Source organism: Cladophialophora psammophila (genome assembly GCF_000585535.1).
Source record: "Cladophialophora psammophila CBS 110553 chromosome Unknown aczJe-supercont1.4, whole genome shotgun sequence".
NCBI classification, from domain to species: Eukaryota; Fungi; Ascomycota; class Eurotiomycetes; order Chaetothyriales; family Herpotrichiellaceae; genus Cladophialophora; species Cladophialophora psammophila.
Window position 1 is genome coordinate 136,442 of NW_006912925.1, and position 15,005 is coordinate 151,446.

At 53.0% G+C, this 15,005-nt stretch overlaps 6 protein-coding genes across 6 annotated transcripts; 3 read left to right on the plus strand and 3 right to left on the minus strand.

Annotated features, from left to right (window-relative positions):
• Window positions 1-739: 739 nt before the first annotated feature.
• A1O5_02971 (vacuolar protease A) lies at window positions 740-2,112 on the minus strand (the record flags this gene model as incomplete). Its single annotated transcript, XM_007743584.1, has 4 exons — window positions 740-809; window positions 882-1,752; window positions 1,803-1,956; window positions 2,011-2,112. The coding sequence occupies 4 exons, from the start codon at window positions 2,110-2,112 to the stop codon at window positions 740-742; spliced, it is 1,197 nt and encodes a 398-aa protein (XP_007741774.1).
• A 458-nt stretch (window positions 2,113-2,570) lies between these two features.
• On the minus strand, window positions 2,571-3,725 carry A1O5_02972 (uncharacterized protein; the record flags this gene model as incomplete). Its single annotated transcript, XM_007743585.1, has 1 exon — window positions 2,571-3,725. The coding sequence occupies one exon, from the start codon at window positions 3,723-3,725 to the stop codon at window positions 2,571-2,573; it is 1,155 nt and encodes a 384-aa protein (XP_007741775.1).
• Window positions 3,726-4,168: 443 nt separating this feature from the next.
• Window positions 4,169-5,266, plus strand: A1O5_02973 (20S proteasome subunit alpha 1; the record flags this gene model as incomplete). Its single annotated transcript, XM_007743586.1, has 4 exons — window positions 4,169-4,310; window positions 4,456-4,550; window positions 4,609-4,821; window positions 4,880-5,266. 4 exons carry the CDS (start codon window positions 4,169-4,171, stop codon window positions 5,264-5,266), a joined length of 837 nt encoding a protein of 278 aa, XP_007741776.1.
• Window positions 5,267-7,406: 2,140 nt separating this feature from the next.
• On the plus strand, window positions 7,407-8,340 carry A1O5_02974 (uncharacterized protein; the record flags this gene model as incomplete). The annotated part of the gene is made up of 4 exons (XM_007743587.1): window positions 7,407-7,419; window positions 7,497-7,758; window positions 7,815-7,980; window positions 8,212-8,340. The coding sequence occupies 4 exons, from the start codon at window positions 7,407-7,409 to the stop codon at window positions 8,338-8,340; spliced, it is 570 nt and encodes a 189-aa protein (XP_007741777.1).
• Window positions 8,341-10,558: 2,218 nt separating this feature from the next.
• A1O5_02975 (uncharacterized protein) lies at window positions 10,559-11,470 on the minus strand (the record flags this gene model as incomplete). Its single annotated transcript, XM_007743588.1, has 1 exon — window positions 10,559-11,470. The coding sequence occupies one exon, from the start codon at window positions 11,468-11,470 to the stop codon at window positions 10,559-10,561; it is 912 nt and encodes a 303-aa protein (XP_007741778.1).
• Window positions 11,471-12,435: 965 nt separating this feature from the next.
• Window positions 12,436-14,514, plus strand: A1O5_02976 (uncharacterized protein; the record flags this gene model as incomplete). The annotated part of the gene is made up of 3 exons (XM_007743589.1): window positions 12,436-13,776; window positions 13,884-14,115; window positions 14,300-14,514. The coding sequence occupies 3 exons, from the start codon at window positions 12,436-12,438 to the stop codon at window positions 14,512-14,514; spliced, it is 1,788 nt and encodes a 595-aa protein (XP_007741779.1).
• Window positions 14,515-15,005: the final 491 nt, after the last annotated feature.

Below are 15,005 nucleotides of genomic sequence, written 5' to 3' on the forward strand. Positions count from 1 at the left end.
GTCACTGTCAATACGACGGAGCAAACACGCAGGGTGTGTCGCAAGCGGACCAATAATGGCAAAGTCTGGTGCCTAGGTAGGTAATGGGGGCTCGGGGGGGTGCCTAAGCAGTTTGTGGTGCTGATGTTCTGAGGGATCAATGGATGGGTTCGACGAGCTCCAACACAGCTCGACTGGCAATTGTGGGCTTCGTTACGAGGTACTGTACGAGGAACCAACGGGCAGGGAATTCCACCAGCCGGTCCGGAGAGCTGTCTTTTATAACACGCACTCCACGCTAGCCGCTGCCAATGAGCCCGCAGCAAAGGACCCAGAGGAGCCAGAGGAGCCAAATGAGCCCCGCCATATGCCGTCAGGGGACAAAGACCAACAATGACTGTCATAAGATGGTCACGAGACTCACTCCCTGCATTCTCTAAGTTAAATCACCAGATGCTTACTTTGCTACTAAAGGGGAGTGGTCTCGAGACGACAATTTGGCTTTATTCACTGACTACTTCTAACAAGTACTTGGTATGGGTATATGAGACCTGAGACCGCTTTTGCTAAGTGCGCCAGCACCTGCCCGTCACAAGCAGTACTGGACCGTGAAGTGCTTGATGTACACGATTAAGTTGGTCGGTGTGAGAAGACACATGCATCCGTTCCCGTGTTCCGATAGATCCAAACATTCCTACGTCCACTTCTCCCCAGTCCCGGCGACAATTTGGCATACTATTCCGCAATCGCGAACATGACTTTACTTGCTCCTGGCCAAAGCAACCGCATCATTGCCCAGGTCGTAGACACTATACCATCTCCTCAAAAAGCTGATATAAAAAAAAGCATATTAGCAAAGCCCTGTGTTGGACGGGAGGAGCAGGTTGGGGGAAAAGACATACCTGTCACCAAGGATAGCAAGAGGACCGGTGGGAGCTGGGAAATCCATGCCCATGAAGCTGCTGATGCAAGAACCCTGGACCTCAAGAATATAGTCGTGAGCGGTGATGGAAAAGTTGTACCCGCTGAGAGTAAAGGTGATATCTGGCAGCGAGTCGCGCTTGTCGCATTCAACCGTGTATTGGCCGTTAAAGCCCTTCTTAGCACCAATCTCCTTGTTGAGCAGTTCGGCAAGAGTGCTTGGGAGAGCGATCAACGAAGTGCCGGTGTCGAGAATTACACCAGTGTTGTCAAGATCTGCCGAGTCCTTGCCAAGCGTGATAGAGTCAAGATTGACCTCCCAGTACGCCTTGCGTCGGAGTGGGATCTTGATCATCTTGCCTGTGTAATGGTTGCTGTCAATGCCGCCAAAAGTGGCCTCAGACTCGGTGCCATCCTCAGTGTTGCCAAGGTAGAAGGCAAAGACAGGCTCGTCAAGAAGCTTCTGGTCAACCATGTTGTAGAATGGTGGAGGGATGTGGTTGACCGAGATGGTATCGTAGCCCAAACCCAAAATGCCATCGAAACGGCCAAAGGCAAAAGCCAGGCCGGGTTCGCTGGTCGCCTCTCCGAACAATTGATCTTTGACCTTGAGGTCTCCGATGCGAAGGAGGTCCTGAGAGATGAAGCCAGCCACCTCTCCAGAGCCGTAGCGAATCCCAAACTCAGATCCGTTCTTCTTGTAGGTGGACGAGGCCGAGGAATCGTATTTCTGATGGAGGTAGCAGGCGATCGAGCCGCACTGGGTGCTGGGAACCCAGAGGTTGGAGCTGCCAGTGTCGAGGACAACCTTGAATTCCTGAGCTGGTGTTCCTAGGGCAATGGTGCTGAAGTCTGCACATGATTAGCTACATGAAGATGTATGACTACTAGCTTTTCCTCACATTGCGCATTCAGGAAATTCTCGACCGGGACATCATGGGGAGCATCAGGATGGATGGAGGTGTCGCGGAAGATGTCCTCGCTGGGGCCGCCGATGGGCTTCTGTGTGTATTTGTGACGGAGCGCACGCATGTGGTCGCCAATATTGGCAGCGCTCTGTGATGGACGTTAGAGGATGTGTTCAGATGCAGAATCTAAGTCCGAACTCACTAGTTGCTCCGACAGAGGCACCTTCTGAAGCTTCATACGATGCATGCCAGCATCGGCGGCGCCGAGCAGCGCAGCTGCTGCGATGACAAGACTGTTCTTCATCGTCACAGCCACCAATTGCTAGTAAAGGAAAGGAAAGACGAAGGCAATGGATGGATGTTGGGATGAAACAATGATAGGAGAGTAGAGAAACAAGTGGTCGACTGGGATGGGAGATGGAAGAACGGCTGGACTGTTTCGCAGCCAAGGTCCCGTGAGTCGCAGGCTGTCAGACCCAACAGTCAGGAGGATGACGACCTTGCCAGGCACCACGGAAACTTGTAACCTCCTAACAAGTAGTCGCCCAGCTAAAACATGCTCCACTCACTGTTGCTCCGCGACAGCCGCCCGGTCAGGTGGCAGGTGCAAACACAGCAAACGTAACAAGTACGACTTGTACAGCCACCACAGGCAGCTTTGATGAGTTGTATGTACATAGGATGCATGTACCAAGTAGGGAGTGCGCGTGGATACCAAGTACATTCGTCGATTCTGTACATATCCCGCCTTGGTTATCAATACTAGACCTCGCTCTCGACATCGGTACTCGAGTCGCTCTCACTACTGCTATCTTCATCGCTGCCACTACTAGAAGTCTCCTCTTCGCTCTCATCCCCATTTGACGTCCTGATGCGGCCCTGAGAACCTTTGTCACTCTCTTCGCCCTCGCTCCCGCTGTCACTGTCGCTGTCGCTATCACTAGAGCTGGAACTGGAACTGGAACTGGAACTGGAGCTGAAGTGGTCGACAATCGCGGTCCTGTTCTTTCTCTTCTTGACCTTTGTTTTGGTCTCCTTGATTAGGGCATCACTGTCCAGGCCAAGTGCCCACAGTAATATCATTGGACGTGATTGCCTCTGAACCCAAGATTGATATTTCGGGTCTGTGGCAAGAGTGCCTGCAGCAGCAAAAACCGACGAGGGTGGACTTGCCAGATCGTCCTTGAAGCGTCGGAGATATTCATCGTCACCTTCTTCACCGGCAACATTGCCACGGCTATCGACTTCCATTTGAGACCTTTCCTCTTTTTCTAACAACGCAATGCTCTGCAGTTTCAATCGTTCACGAGCCCCACCACCCTGTAGTCCATAGATATATCTTCCCAGAGCAAGATTGTATTCCTGGGGAATATCACTTGCCGAGAAGATATGTTTCAAAATCCACGTCTCTCGGTTCTTGTTGAATTTCCATTCCGGCCGTGCCGCGTGATATTGGTTGAGGTATTCCAACACAGCAGTCGACTTAGGTACAAATGGTTGAAGAACTTTTGGTCCGACTTTCTTTGATTTCTTGACACTTGCCGAAGATTTTTGAGCCTTGGAGGCATTCAGAACAGGTGATAGACTTCCTGTCGAGGAGGCAGGCTTTGCGTCTGCAGAAAATGATACTCGTTTCTCGACTTTCCTTTCTGCCTGTCCCTCTCTACCTTTGGTGGTCTCAGGCGACAAATCCGGTTTGACTGATGCTGACTCGACAGCCTTTTTGGATTTAGAATCCGTCTTCTGCTTCTTCCTCGGGGGTTCTGATGTAGATGATTGCGTGCGATTCAATGAGCCATGACCAGCTTGGTGAGCTGGTGAAGCGATACCATTGCTGGTCGGGCGTTCCGGGTTTTCATTTGCGTATTTCAGTTTCAGTCCGAGCTTCTTCCAAGCTGGAATCCCAGGCCGAGACATGATGATCCTCGAAGGTGAAACGAGCCAGAGCCTGTCTGAAGTTCCGTTTCAGCCGGAGTGCTGATCAAGATCCGAGGTCAGGTCATTTGGAAAGATCGTCGAATGTTCATGGAAGCTGAAGTTTCATATTCGAGACCAATTAAAACAATGCTAAAATTTCCAGGCAGCGGGTTTACCGCCACAAGTGGCAGTGCAAGGCCTTTGTGGGGGCGATTGCGGTGGCTAGTGGAAGGCCAGCATACAGCAGGCATCGCGAGACTTGCGCGTTTGGAAACCCCGTACTCAGTCCAGGCCTAAAGCTGCGAATATCATCCATCATCAAAAGTTCGACACAAGTACTCCTCACCTCGCTCCTCTCAATCGAGCCTCATTCCTTGGACGACGCTTCGAGCTGCATTGTACTACATAATTGGCTCATTGTACCTCGGTCGAAGAAGGTCAAGATGTCAGGTGCGTACATGTTTGACGTGGTTTGTTACTGTAGCTGTGTCGGACTCACCGAGCTGACTGTCTTCGCATCAGGCTCCGCAGGTTATGATCGACATATCACCATCTTCTCAGACCAAGGGCGATTATATCAAGTTGGTACGTTTCCGCAATCGTTTGGAGACCTTGAAGCCCAAGTTGCGACTCACCTGCCCGCCCGCAATGCAAGGACAACCCTTCGCACTTCCAACCCGAGTCGCAGCACAGTGAGATGGATTTCAGCTATACTTACATCTACACCTAGAATATGCCTTCAAAGCAATCACTGCAGCCAATATCACATCAGTCGGAGTCAGGGGGAAGACATGCGCTGTTGTGCTGTCACAAAAGAAGGTGCCGGTACGAAGGAATTTGTCAAATTCGAGTCAATTCATGCTGTTGCTTACACCTGGCGCAGGACAAATTGATTGATCCCTCTTCGGTCTCGCATGTCTTCAAGATCTCTCCCTCAGTCGGATGCGTCATGACCGGCTCAATAGCCGATGCTCGAGCCTCTGTCGACCGAGCCCGAGGGGAAGCTGCGGAATTCAGATACAGAAACGGGTATGAAATGCCGTGCGATGTCCTTGCAAAACGATTGGCAAACATCAATCAAGTCTATACTCAACGGGTGCGTCGAAATCTAATTGAAAAGGAGGTGCAGGATCCAGGCTAATTGTTTGTCGCAGGCTTACATGCGGCCATTGGGCGTAGCGACGACACTGGTCTCTGTGGACGACGAATACGGCCCCCAACTTTACAAATGTGATCCTGCAGGCTATTATGTCGGCTACAAAGCCACGGCGTCTGGACCTAAGCAGCAAGAGGCGCTCAATCATCTAGAGAAGAAGCTGAAGAACAAGGACTACGCTCCCGGCAGCTGGGAAGAAGTGGTTGAGCTAGGGATCAGCACTCTCAGCACCGTGTTGAGTGTTGACTTCAAGAAGGGCGAATTGGAGATTGGCATCGTGGGTGGACCGAAGGCTGATGGGACTGAGGGTACCGATAATGAGTTCAGAACCTTGACAGAAGACGAAGTCGAGGAACGTCTTCAGGCTATTGCGGAGCGAGATTGAGCATATCTCTTTCTTCACCGAACCAGAGGGCACAGTGTACGTTCTGCTTGAGACCCGGGGGATGACGACAATGTCGGCAACCACGCTGGACAGGGATCAGTATGGGTTCAGCTTGTCCACACGGAAAATTAGACCATGGAGTGAATCTGGGGACTATTGGTCGGGTCACGTTCAGCAGCCTCTCGGAGCTGATATGAGATGATGCGGGTGGCACGTCATGGTTGGCGTAAAGGACTTTCGAACGGTTGCTTCTAAAGTCGAAGACAGGACTTGGTCCTGGAACGGATCCACAATGATCCGGCTCTTGGCCTGAGTGACTGCCACTAGAGCGTCAGGCGCGTCTCAGGTCCTCGGGGGGGGGGGGGTGGATGAACCTTGTCCCAGCCTCATTGCCGTGTCTAGGCGTGGAATTGCGAGAACAGTCAGCACAGCCGGCCTCAGACAGTTGTGGCGTTCCTGTGGCTGCTGTAAAGCTGGAACAGAGATGAGGAAATGGAAAAACCATTGATCCAGGAGCTGTGCATGGGCGTAGGGAGACGTGTGTGTCGTGCGTCGTGCGTCGTGCGTCTCGTGTTGTTGAGATGGTGTGTGAGGCTTGAACCCAGGAAATTCAAGCCGCCGACTCAATCACCATGCTTTGCCATTCTGACATCCTTTCCCAATTGCGCCAACCAGCCGTGCGCGAAATAGACCCCTGCAGGTTTGCAGAAGCGAGGTACTGGAGTGGATGATGAAAATAGAGGTCGACCAGTCGATGGGCGTGGATGGAAACAGAAGAGTTTTCAGCTTGCAGCTTGCAGCACCATCGTTCGCAGCGCCATGTGCGTGCCCTGGGACCTGGGACCTGGGACCTGGGTCAGTTCCTGCCGCAAGAGGGCAGCCTCTGGTGCCTCTTTTTCTCACAGTCTGCGTGTGCCATGGACGCCATTCTGCTCAGCTGCCCCAATTGGGCCATGGTGGGGAAGCTTAACGGTTGACCTGAGCGCCCACGTTGGGTATGGCGTGACCTGAACGGGGCCCATCAGGGCATCTAGGTAGTTCCCTAAATCCCAATGCTTAGGGACGGGCAGCCAAGGGCCACCCCAAGGGCTAAAGCTTGCCCAGATGCTGTAGCTTGATTGGCAGGCAGCAAACTCGCCTATTGGCAACCCGCCTACCGCTCTTCCCCCTCTCTCGTCCTGCATCCTCCACTCACACGAACATTTTCATCATCCTAGGTAGGCCAAGCCCCACCTCTCTACAGTTGCTCTAACTTGTCCTGCACATGGTCATTTTCAAACGCCTCGTCTGCGATTTCCATGTTGCTAAACCCAGGTCTCCATCGGCCCAGTCATGGTCAATGATCATGATCCAGAACTCTCTCGACCCCGTGGCTTGCAAGCCGCCTGCTGATCAATACAGCACACAGTCGGTGTCTACAGCAGAGCCTCGACTGATCCACCGCCAGAGCTGCATCATTCCGACGTGCTCTGCGATTGAGGCAGTGTCCAATAGTCAGTGTGCATCAATCCAAGCGCTGTGGCTGCCGTCTACAGCCGTGTCGACCGTTTTGGTGCTTGCCTCTATTCTCCTCTGCCTCATTGAACCTGCCCTGGCTTAGTGCTGTGAAACTTGCCTCCAGCTTCACCGTCGCTCCCATCCTAACATCCTCTTCTGTTGGATTTCTCATACAGCTGGGAGGCCTGCTCCATTTTCCCATGACGCTACGGCCCGGTCCCCTATCTTCATGACCGCTCCTATCCTCCTGACTGGTCGCCTGCTGGTAAAGCCACGAGATTGAGTCCACAAACCCTTCTCTGTACCCGTCTCTATCCCTTCGGGCCATTGTCCCTCTTGATCCCAAGCTGTATATGACATCTGTGGACGGCGATTGTCTTTAAGAAGAATGCTTTCCTCGCCGCAACCACACTTGCTTTCCTCTCCTCAGGCTTCATCCATCCGACAACTTGACCAGAGGGCTGAGCCAACGGTCCGAGACCTCATTCTCCTTACTGCGAAGATTCCTGACTTGGCTGCGAAGCACAATCAAAAGTCCCCCGAAGCGAAAACAAAAGCTGTTGAACCTGCGCCGCCGTCCGTCGAGCCACTGCCTGTCGACTACCACCAAACTTCTCTTGATTTGGCCAACTCGCCTTTCGCAATGGCTGATGGACGTGCGTCTGACCGTAATTGCTCGCCTCATACATGCGAGAACCGCCCACACCAAGAGCCTTCTGGCTAACTGACATAGCAGTCAACGAAGCCCGCGCACTGCGCGTCATGGAGATCATGAACGACTTCCGAACGTTGCAAATCCACATCAACTCGCTCATCACGCGCAGTGAGGCCAATCCTCCAGACCAGGAATCCTACTACCTGGACGGCTATGTGGTCTTGAGACAGTGTGCCGCTGAGTCGCAGGCAGTTCTCGCGGGCCACTTTAATCCGGGCAACCTTGGACTTCAGTCTGGCAGCATCCCCGAGACCGAAGTCCAGAAGGCGTCTCTACAACGGTACGACAAGATTTACGTACCGAGTCAGAGAAGTATACTGACAAGCAGCTGGATAGAATTATCCTCGATGCCTCTACGAGAAGGTTCCAAGCCCACAAAATCTATCTGCGAGGGTCTGCGGCGATGCGCTGGGTGCAACTGCGCGCTCAGCTCCTGCGAGGAGAGAAGCCAAGCCCCAGACACGCGACCGGTCTCCGGGCCATTGACCAGAGACTTCGCCAGGTACGTTGCATGTTCTACATCAGAAATGTTCAAGGGTGATCGGCACACTTCCCCACACCGTGTCACCGTTGTTCCCTTTGGTTAGCTAGCGAAGCCATGTGGTTTAGAAGGACCAGAGGAGGAAATGATCAGCGCACCGCGCAGAGACGGTGGCCCCCAATATCCCAAAAAGAGATGGAAACAAAAAGGGGAGCAAGAAGAAAGCTGATTTGTTTTTTAATTTTAAACCAGGAACTCAATGATATTACGGACGACCATGTTTTCCGAGACCTTCGCAACGCCGACCGACGAAAGCACTATTGGGTGGACGAAGACCCAGTCTTGGAACGCATGCTGGGATGGATTCGGATGCAGAGGTGAACGGGGGTCAACTCAGTTCCTAGCCTCTGGCTTCTCAGGCTATCCAGAAGTCGTCCTCGGCCTGTTTTTTTTTTTTTGGTTCCAACCCGAGTCTGCGTTGAACCTAATACTCTCGTCTAATACTTTTCGTCATTGTCGATCAATGGCTTCTCTTTTGAAAACGCTGGGCGTGACCTCACCGGGCAGCTACAAGGACTGCGATCTGCGTGATAATTAGGGGGCTGTGGGGGAGGAATTGGTGGCGGCTGGACTGCCATGACAGGTGGGCAGGCCCGGGATCAGCGCGTCTGGCACTCGCATCACGGCTGCGGTCCAGACTCAAAAGCAAGACTAATATTTTTTCTTTGTTTGGATATCGTTGGGTCTCTGGGATAGAGGGCGAGCGATCCACGTGGCCATTTGGGACTTTGTACCTTTGCACTCATTTGATTTACGATGGCTGCATGACGCTACGGATGGACATGGAATTACGAGAAAACATCTCGAGGGGAAGGAGATCCTAGGAATACGAGGGATATAGAGGACACACAGAACACACAGAACACACGGCCAAAACTGGGGGGGATGTGAATGTGCAAGAACAAGCGGACTCACTCCACATGTGACTGAGGTTCCCAATGGGATTTTTCAAGTCCAACTTGTAACCATTAGGCATTGGGCAATGTCTAAGAGCTCCTTGTACTATGCTGGTTGGGGGCTCGCGGGGAAGCTGTGCTTGCATATAAGACTCGGCGAGGCCGATGCCTGCCCTAATTGTCGTGCCTAGCAAGTGAGAGCCCGATTCGGGGCTGTGGGGCACGCCTAAATCAGCAGGCATGCCGCCAGCAGTGCCCGTTGCGGCAACTCGGCTACCATAGCACAACACCCTTGGTTGCTGTTCAACAGCCATGCTTGCCTCGCTTGGCCTCAAGTTCAAGATCCAATGCTCCAGAGTCCAAGCTTCTCCTTGCTACTAGTCCCTTGCTAACCTCCCAACGTGCCGAGTCTTCCAGATTCCACATCGGCGCTCAAGGGAGATAACGTTTCCCTTTTCCCGTTTCCCGTTTCCCATTTCCCATTTCGCGTCACCACCAGCTCGCTCCGTCGATTCTCGCACTAGGTACCTCGTTCTATGTACTCATGCCGTATAAGGCGCAGTGTATTCTGTATCCACCACTGTACCGGATCCTCGGACGCAGGACGCAGCACCGCCGGCACCACCGTCACACGTCCCTTCTTCAGCTCTCCAAGGTTTCGAACCAACACCCGAACCAAGATACCCGTCGAGTACCGTGACCGGGAGCGGTGGAAGTGGGCGCTCGCTCATCATACTCTTCCGTCGCTCACGGCTGTACGAGCAGAAGTCCCGTGGTGGGGTCTGCGTGTGGTGGCTGTGGATGCCCGCGCAGTTGCAGCTCGTATTCCCACCCATTTGCATTGATGGACCTGACGCTCTTCGTGGAGTCTGTATCACGGACTACGGTACATGGACTGGACTGCACAGGCTGCATGACTGTGCAGGCGGAATCACGGCTTTTCACAGCGTTCCGAGATCTGTCCCAAACACCTCACCACCAACGCTTTGGGCCCGCATGCTTACATACTATATTTACCGCTGCATTGAGTGGCTAGAGACTGGAACATGCGACCTAACTTCTCGCGGCTCTAAGGACACTCTCTTGACCCGCTCTATCCTTGCTCTTGTGAAAAACGAGCGGCTGTCGTTGCAGCAGACGAATGAGGCCAGGGTAGCCGCCCAATTTCTCTGAATAGGTCGCGACTGCTGGCTAGCTATTAGTTGGGGCATATTCGAGTGTACCAAGCAGAATACCCTCGCCGCTAGGCCCTGTCACTCAAAAGAGGATGCTGCGCACATTCCTGTCGCTCACAATTGTCTTTTGGCCATCCACATAGTAATTGTTTTCTCCCACCGGACTGTCGCATCACCCTCGAGAACTGAGAACTTCCGAGCCATGCATGTGCAGACCCAACTCGAGGCACAGCCACCTCCTTTCATCCCGATACAATCTATCCAGCCAATTAGCTAGTAAGTTCAACGTCCACAAGTTCTTCGCTGCCCGTGAAAATATCACAAGACCGGGATTCTTGATTAGAACGAGGCCGAGCAAACCCCACCTATTCAGGATCTCGAGAAGCGCAGTTCTACGCCGATAACATTGTCCTTTGGGAGGTCTGGAAGCAGCCACCCACCCTGGTGACGTACCTAGGACGAAGAGCTTCATTGAGCCTGGTGACCTCCAGCCATCTTTTCCTTCTTCTCTATTCTTCTCTCCACAATATCCAACCCTGAAAGCTTCTTAACCACTCCGTCCATCCATCCCACGGGCACGGCCGTCGCTGAGAACCATGCGGACGTCGCTCCCTGACCCCTCCAGATCTGATGCGGCGTACCTTTTCCACCACGCTTGGATAAATCCCTCACCACGTTCTTCGCCCAGATGTCTGCATCCATGAGTCCCACTGATGGACCTTGACTAATAAACTTTTCGACAATGTCTTTGCCAGGCGAATAGGGGCTGTTTTCCGGTAAGGTGGGACTCATTTCGACGTTGACGTTGTCAAAGAATTTCGATCTCACACCTGCGGTTCGTAAATCGATGACTCTGATCCTAAATGCTTGCATCTCAAGCCGCAATGTTTCGCTGAAGCTGGCGAGTGCGGCTTTTGAGGCCGAATATGGTCCCACGAACGGCAGGGTTAGCACGGTGCCACATGAGGTATTATTCACAATCATCTTGTTCTTCGTCGTCGAATTGCGAAGCAGCGGGAAAAACAACTGTATCACTCGGAGCACGCTAAACACATTGAGCTCGAATTGTCTTTGGATTTCAGCGATCGAAATATCGAGGACCGGCTTATTAAAGCCAGCGCCGGCGTTGTTGACCAAGATGTCCAATGACCCGCCGGTTAGAGACGAGACTTTCTCGACGCAAGTCCGGATGGACTCTTCGGAGAGGACATCTAGGGGCAGAGTTTCGATGCCGAGGGACTGCAAGGACGACATTTTTGAAGGAGTGCGCGCCGTTGCAAAGACGCGGTCGCCATGTTTGTGAAAGGCCAGTGCGAGGGCGGCACCGAGGCCGCCATCGGAACACCCAGTTATCAGAACGGTGCGTTTCTCAGGAGCCATGATATTTTCTGTCCAAAGGCTTGACCGTGATGGCTTTGACGAGGCTATCACAGTAGACTATCTGTGACGGAGAAAATGTTGATGTGCCGGAGGAGACGGAGAGCCTTAAACCTTGGTCAACATACTTATACAGTCCGTCTGAAGGACAAATATCAGAACGTCATGATTCCACAATCCTGCCCGACACCAGGCGTATAGTGTGGATGGATCAAGCACAAGCAGTCAGCAAAACGAAACCGTTGATGCCGCGCAACATTCTGTCTTGGACAGGGCAAAAGAAACGGATGATTCCATACTACTAATTCCCTACATAGTGTTCTGACCGAAGCTGGCCTGACTATGAGCACTGATCACTGCTCACTGCCTCTGACTCTGCTCTGTCTGTCGTAATTTATCAGAAATCAATCGAGGTGAGACAGAGGTCACCCCAGACGTGAGATGCCTCATCAGATTAGTCAACATGCAAATGAAAGCCCTATCTTGTCCAATACTTCAGGTCTGTGGTGTCACCAACCATCCTGCTAAGCTAAGAGTACGCTGTGTATCTACTATCACCACATCTGCTGAGGGCAGTATTCCAAGAGGCATGCTTGTTTCAGAGATCTCCATATGTAAACAGGCACAATTGCATCTACCTAGGTAGTGGTCGGCAGTAGTAGAGACTCGCCTTTGCCGGCACCAGTGGCGAACAGTGGCCCAGTGGTTATTCACACGGCAAAGTTCACACCCTTATTGCCGTTTCAATGGATCCGAACTCCTTTTCTTCCCCAAAACCACTTTCCTATCACAACAATGAGCAACGGCAAAACCTCCGCAAACTTCTCCAACACAACCACCGGTAAGTCGGCAATTCGGCAGGGTGATACGAGTTCAATATGCCTTTTATTTATGACCTTCGCTGTTGTCCTCGAGTCCAATCTTGAGATCGCTCAACTTTAGGTGCAGAAATCTATACAAGGAACATCATGGGCTCTATTGGCGAAACCACCACCGGCCTGCCGCCGGTGACCGCCAGGGGTAAGCAAGACGAAAGCCATGACGGTTCACTCCCCCGGACCACGGATGTCGTCGATGGGCACGCTGGTCAAGAGTCAATCAAGATACCGATGCATGACGTCCCAGCCTTCACGCCCAGCAAGAAGCTTCGCGTCGTGACCATTGGTGCTGGCTACTCGGGTATGATCTTTGCGCACAAGCTCCAATATACCTACGCCAAGGAGTTTGCCACGCTGGTCGAACACACCATCTTCGAGAGCAAATCCAACGCGGGCGGCACTTGGATCGCAAACAGCTACCCAGGCGTGCAATGTGACGTGCCAAGTCATATCTACGTCTTTCCATTTGCCCCGAACCCCGAGTGGTCGCATTTCTACTCGACCGGTCCGGAGATCAAGCAGTATTTCCAGAAGACGGTCGAGAAATGGGGGCTGGATAGGGACGTCCAGTTCAACACAACCGTCGAGCGAGCCGAGTGGGACGAGGACAGAGCTCAATGGAGGCTTGAGGTTAGGCACAAGGACAAGGGTCAGCGGACGGAATGGGCAGATGTTCTGATCTCTGCCAGAGGTATTCTGAGTCACTGGAAGTGGCCTAACATTACAGGATTGGACACCTTCAAGGGTCTCAAGGTCCACAGTGCGGGTTGGAACCATGAATATGACTACCGGAACAAGAGGATCGGTCTGATCGGCAATGGAAGTAGTGCCATCCAGATTCTGCCCGAAATGGCCAAGCTGGAGGGCACACAGGTGACGTGCTTCCAGCGGTCTCCAACCTGGGTGGTCTCCAGACACACTCCGGCGAAGCTCGTCGGCAGCGACGATCCGAGCTACAATCCGGTCTACCGCGAAGTCGACAAGGAGCGGTTCCGCAACCCGGAAGAGCTTAAGAAGTACCGCAAGCTCATCATCGGGAACGTCAATCGCGGGTTCCGGATTTTCGGGAAGGGCTCCAAGCAGCAGGAGGACATCAAGGCGTTCGCGACCAAACAGATGGCCGACAAGCTCAACAACGACCCGCGACTGTGCAAGATGCTCATCCCGGAGTTTGAGGTCGGATGCCGACGCATCACGCCGGGCGCCGGCTATCTCGAGTCCTTCACCAGGGACAACGTGCATCTGACGCAGAGCCACATTGACTACGTCGACGAACACGGCATCAAGACTAAAGACGGCCAGTACTACGAGCTGGACGTCGTCGTCTGTGCCACTGGCTTCGACGTCTCCAACAGGCCGCCGTTCCCTGTCATTGGCCGCAACGGCACCGACCTGGGCGAGAAATGGAAAGACGAGCCTGAATCATATCTGGTAAGTCACAAGTCTGAAGGGCCGAGTTACAAGATTTTTGAAACGGAACCCCCTTTTCCCAAAAGGACCGATGACTCTAACCATTTTCCGTCATGATGACTATCTAGTCCATGGCCTGTCCCGAAATGCCCAACTACTTCATGTTCATGGGGCCCAACGCCACGATCGGGCACGGATCGCTGATCTACAGCCTCGACTGGACGGCCGAGTGGATGATCCAGTGGCTGCGCAAGATGGCCAGGGAGGACATTGCGTCGATCGCCCCCAAGCAGCAGGTCGTCGACGAGTTGGTGAGGTACGGCGACGAGATCATGAAGACCCTCACCTGGACTGGGAACTGTGAGTGGCTTATCTACTTAGCCCACCCGGCGTCGTTCCCTCCCTTCTCTCTGTTTTTCTTTGTTTTTCTTCTTTTTCCACCCTTTCTATTTATTTCCCTCTCTCCACCCTCTCCACTCCATCCAGCATGGTTTGTTACATGTACTAAGCTCGCTACCCCGGGGGCCGGGGGACGACAAAATAGGCCGCTCATGGTACAAGAACAACCGGATCGATGGCCGCGTGACGGCGACGTTTGCGGGAAGCGCGATGCTCTTCCACGACATGGTCGAGCGCATCCGACCCGAGGACTTTGACATCCGGTACCGCTCCCGCAACAGGTTCCGCTTCATGGGCAACGGATTCACGAGCTACGAGCTCGAGGACGGGGTTGATCTTGCTTGGTATGTGGAGATGTAACGGAGGCAGTTACTGGGTGCTAAGTTATCTGTGTCTGTGTGGGTGTGCCTCCGGGGACTATGCGCATATACATAGAGAGAGATATCTATGTAGTATTTATATTGCCTGTATTTATTGACGTACTGATTGATGTATCCTTTGCAAGCGACAACGCAAGGAATCTGTCGGGCTGAGCTCACACTCACACTCACGATCACGATCACGATCACGATCACGCTCACGCTCACGACTACAGCCACGAGCAAAAGCTTCGCAGAGGACAAGTCATCATTATCATTTTCTTCGTCATTATCGTGACTCCCCCGACCGACCAGCCATCCAGCCAACCAACCAACCAACCAAACCTCAGCTCAGCTCAGCTTAGGTCCACGGGATGAAGACTGAACACGACACGGCGCGCAATGCCCGGCCGATACATCGCACGAGACCCGCCTACTCGCATGCGGCTGCTTCCATGAGCTCGCGAGCTCGATATAAGCCATGCCAAGCCC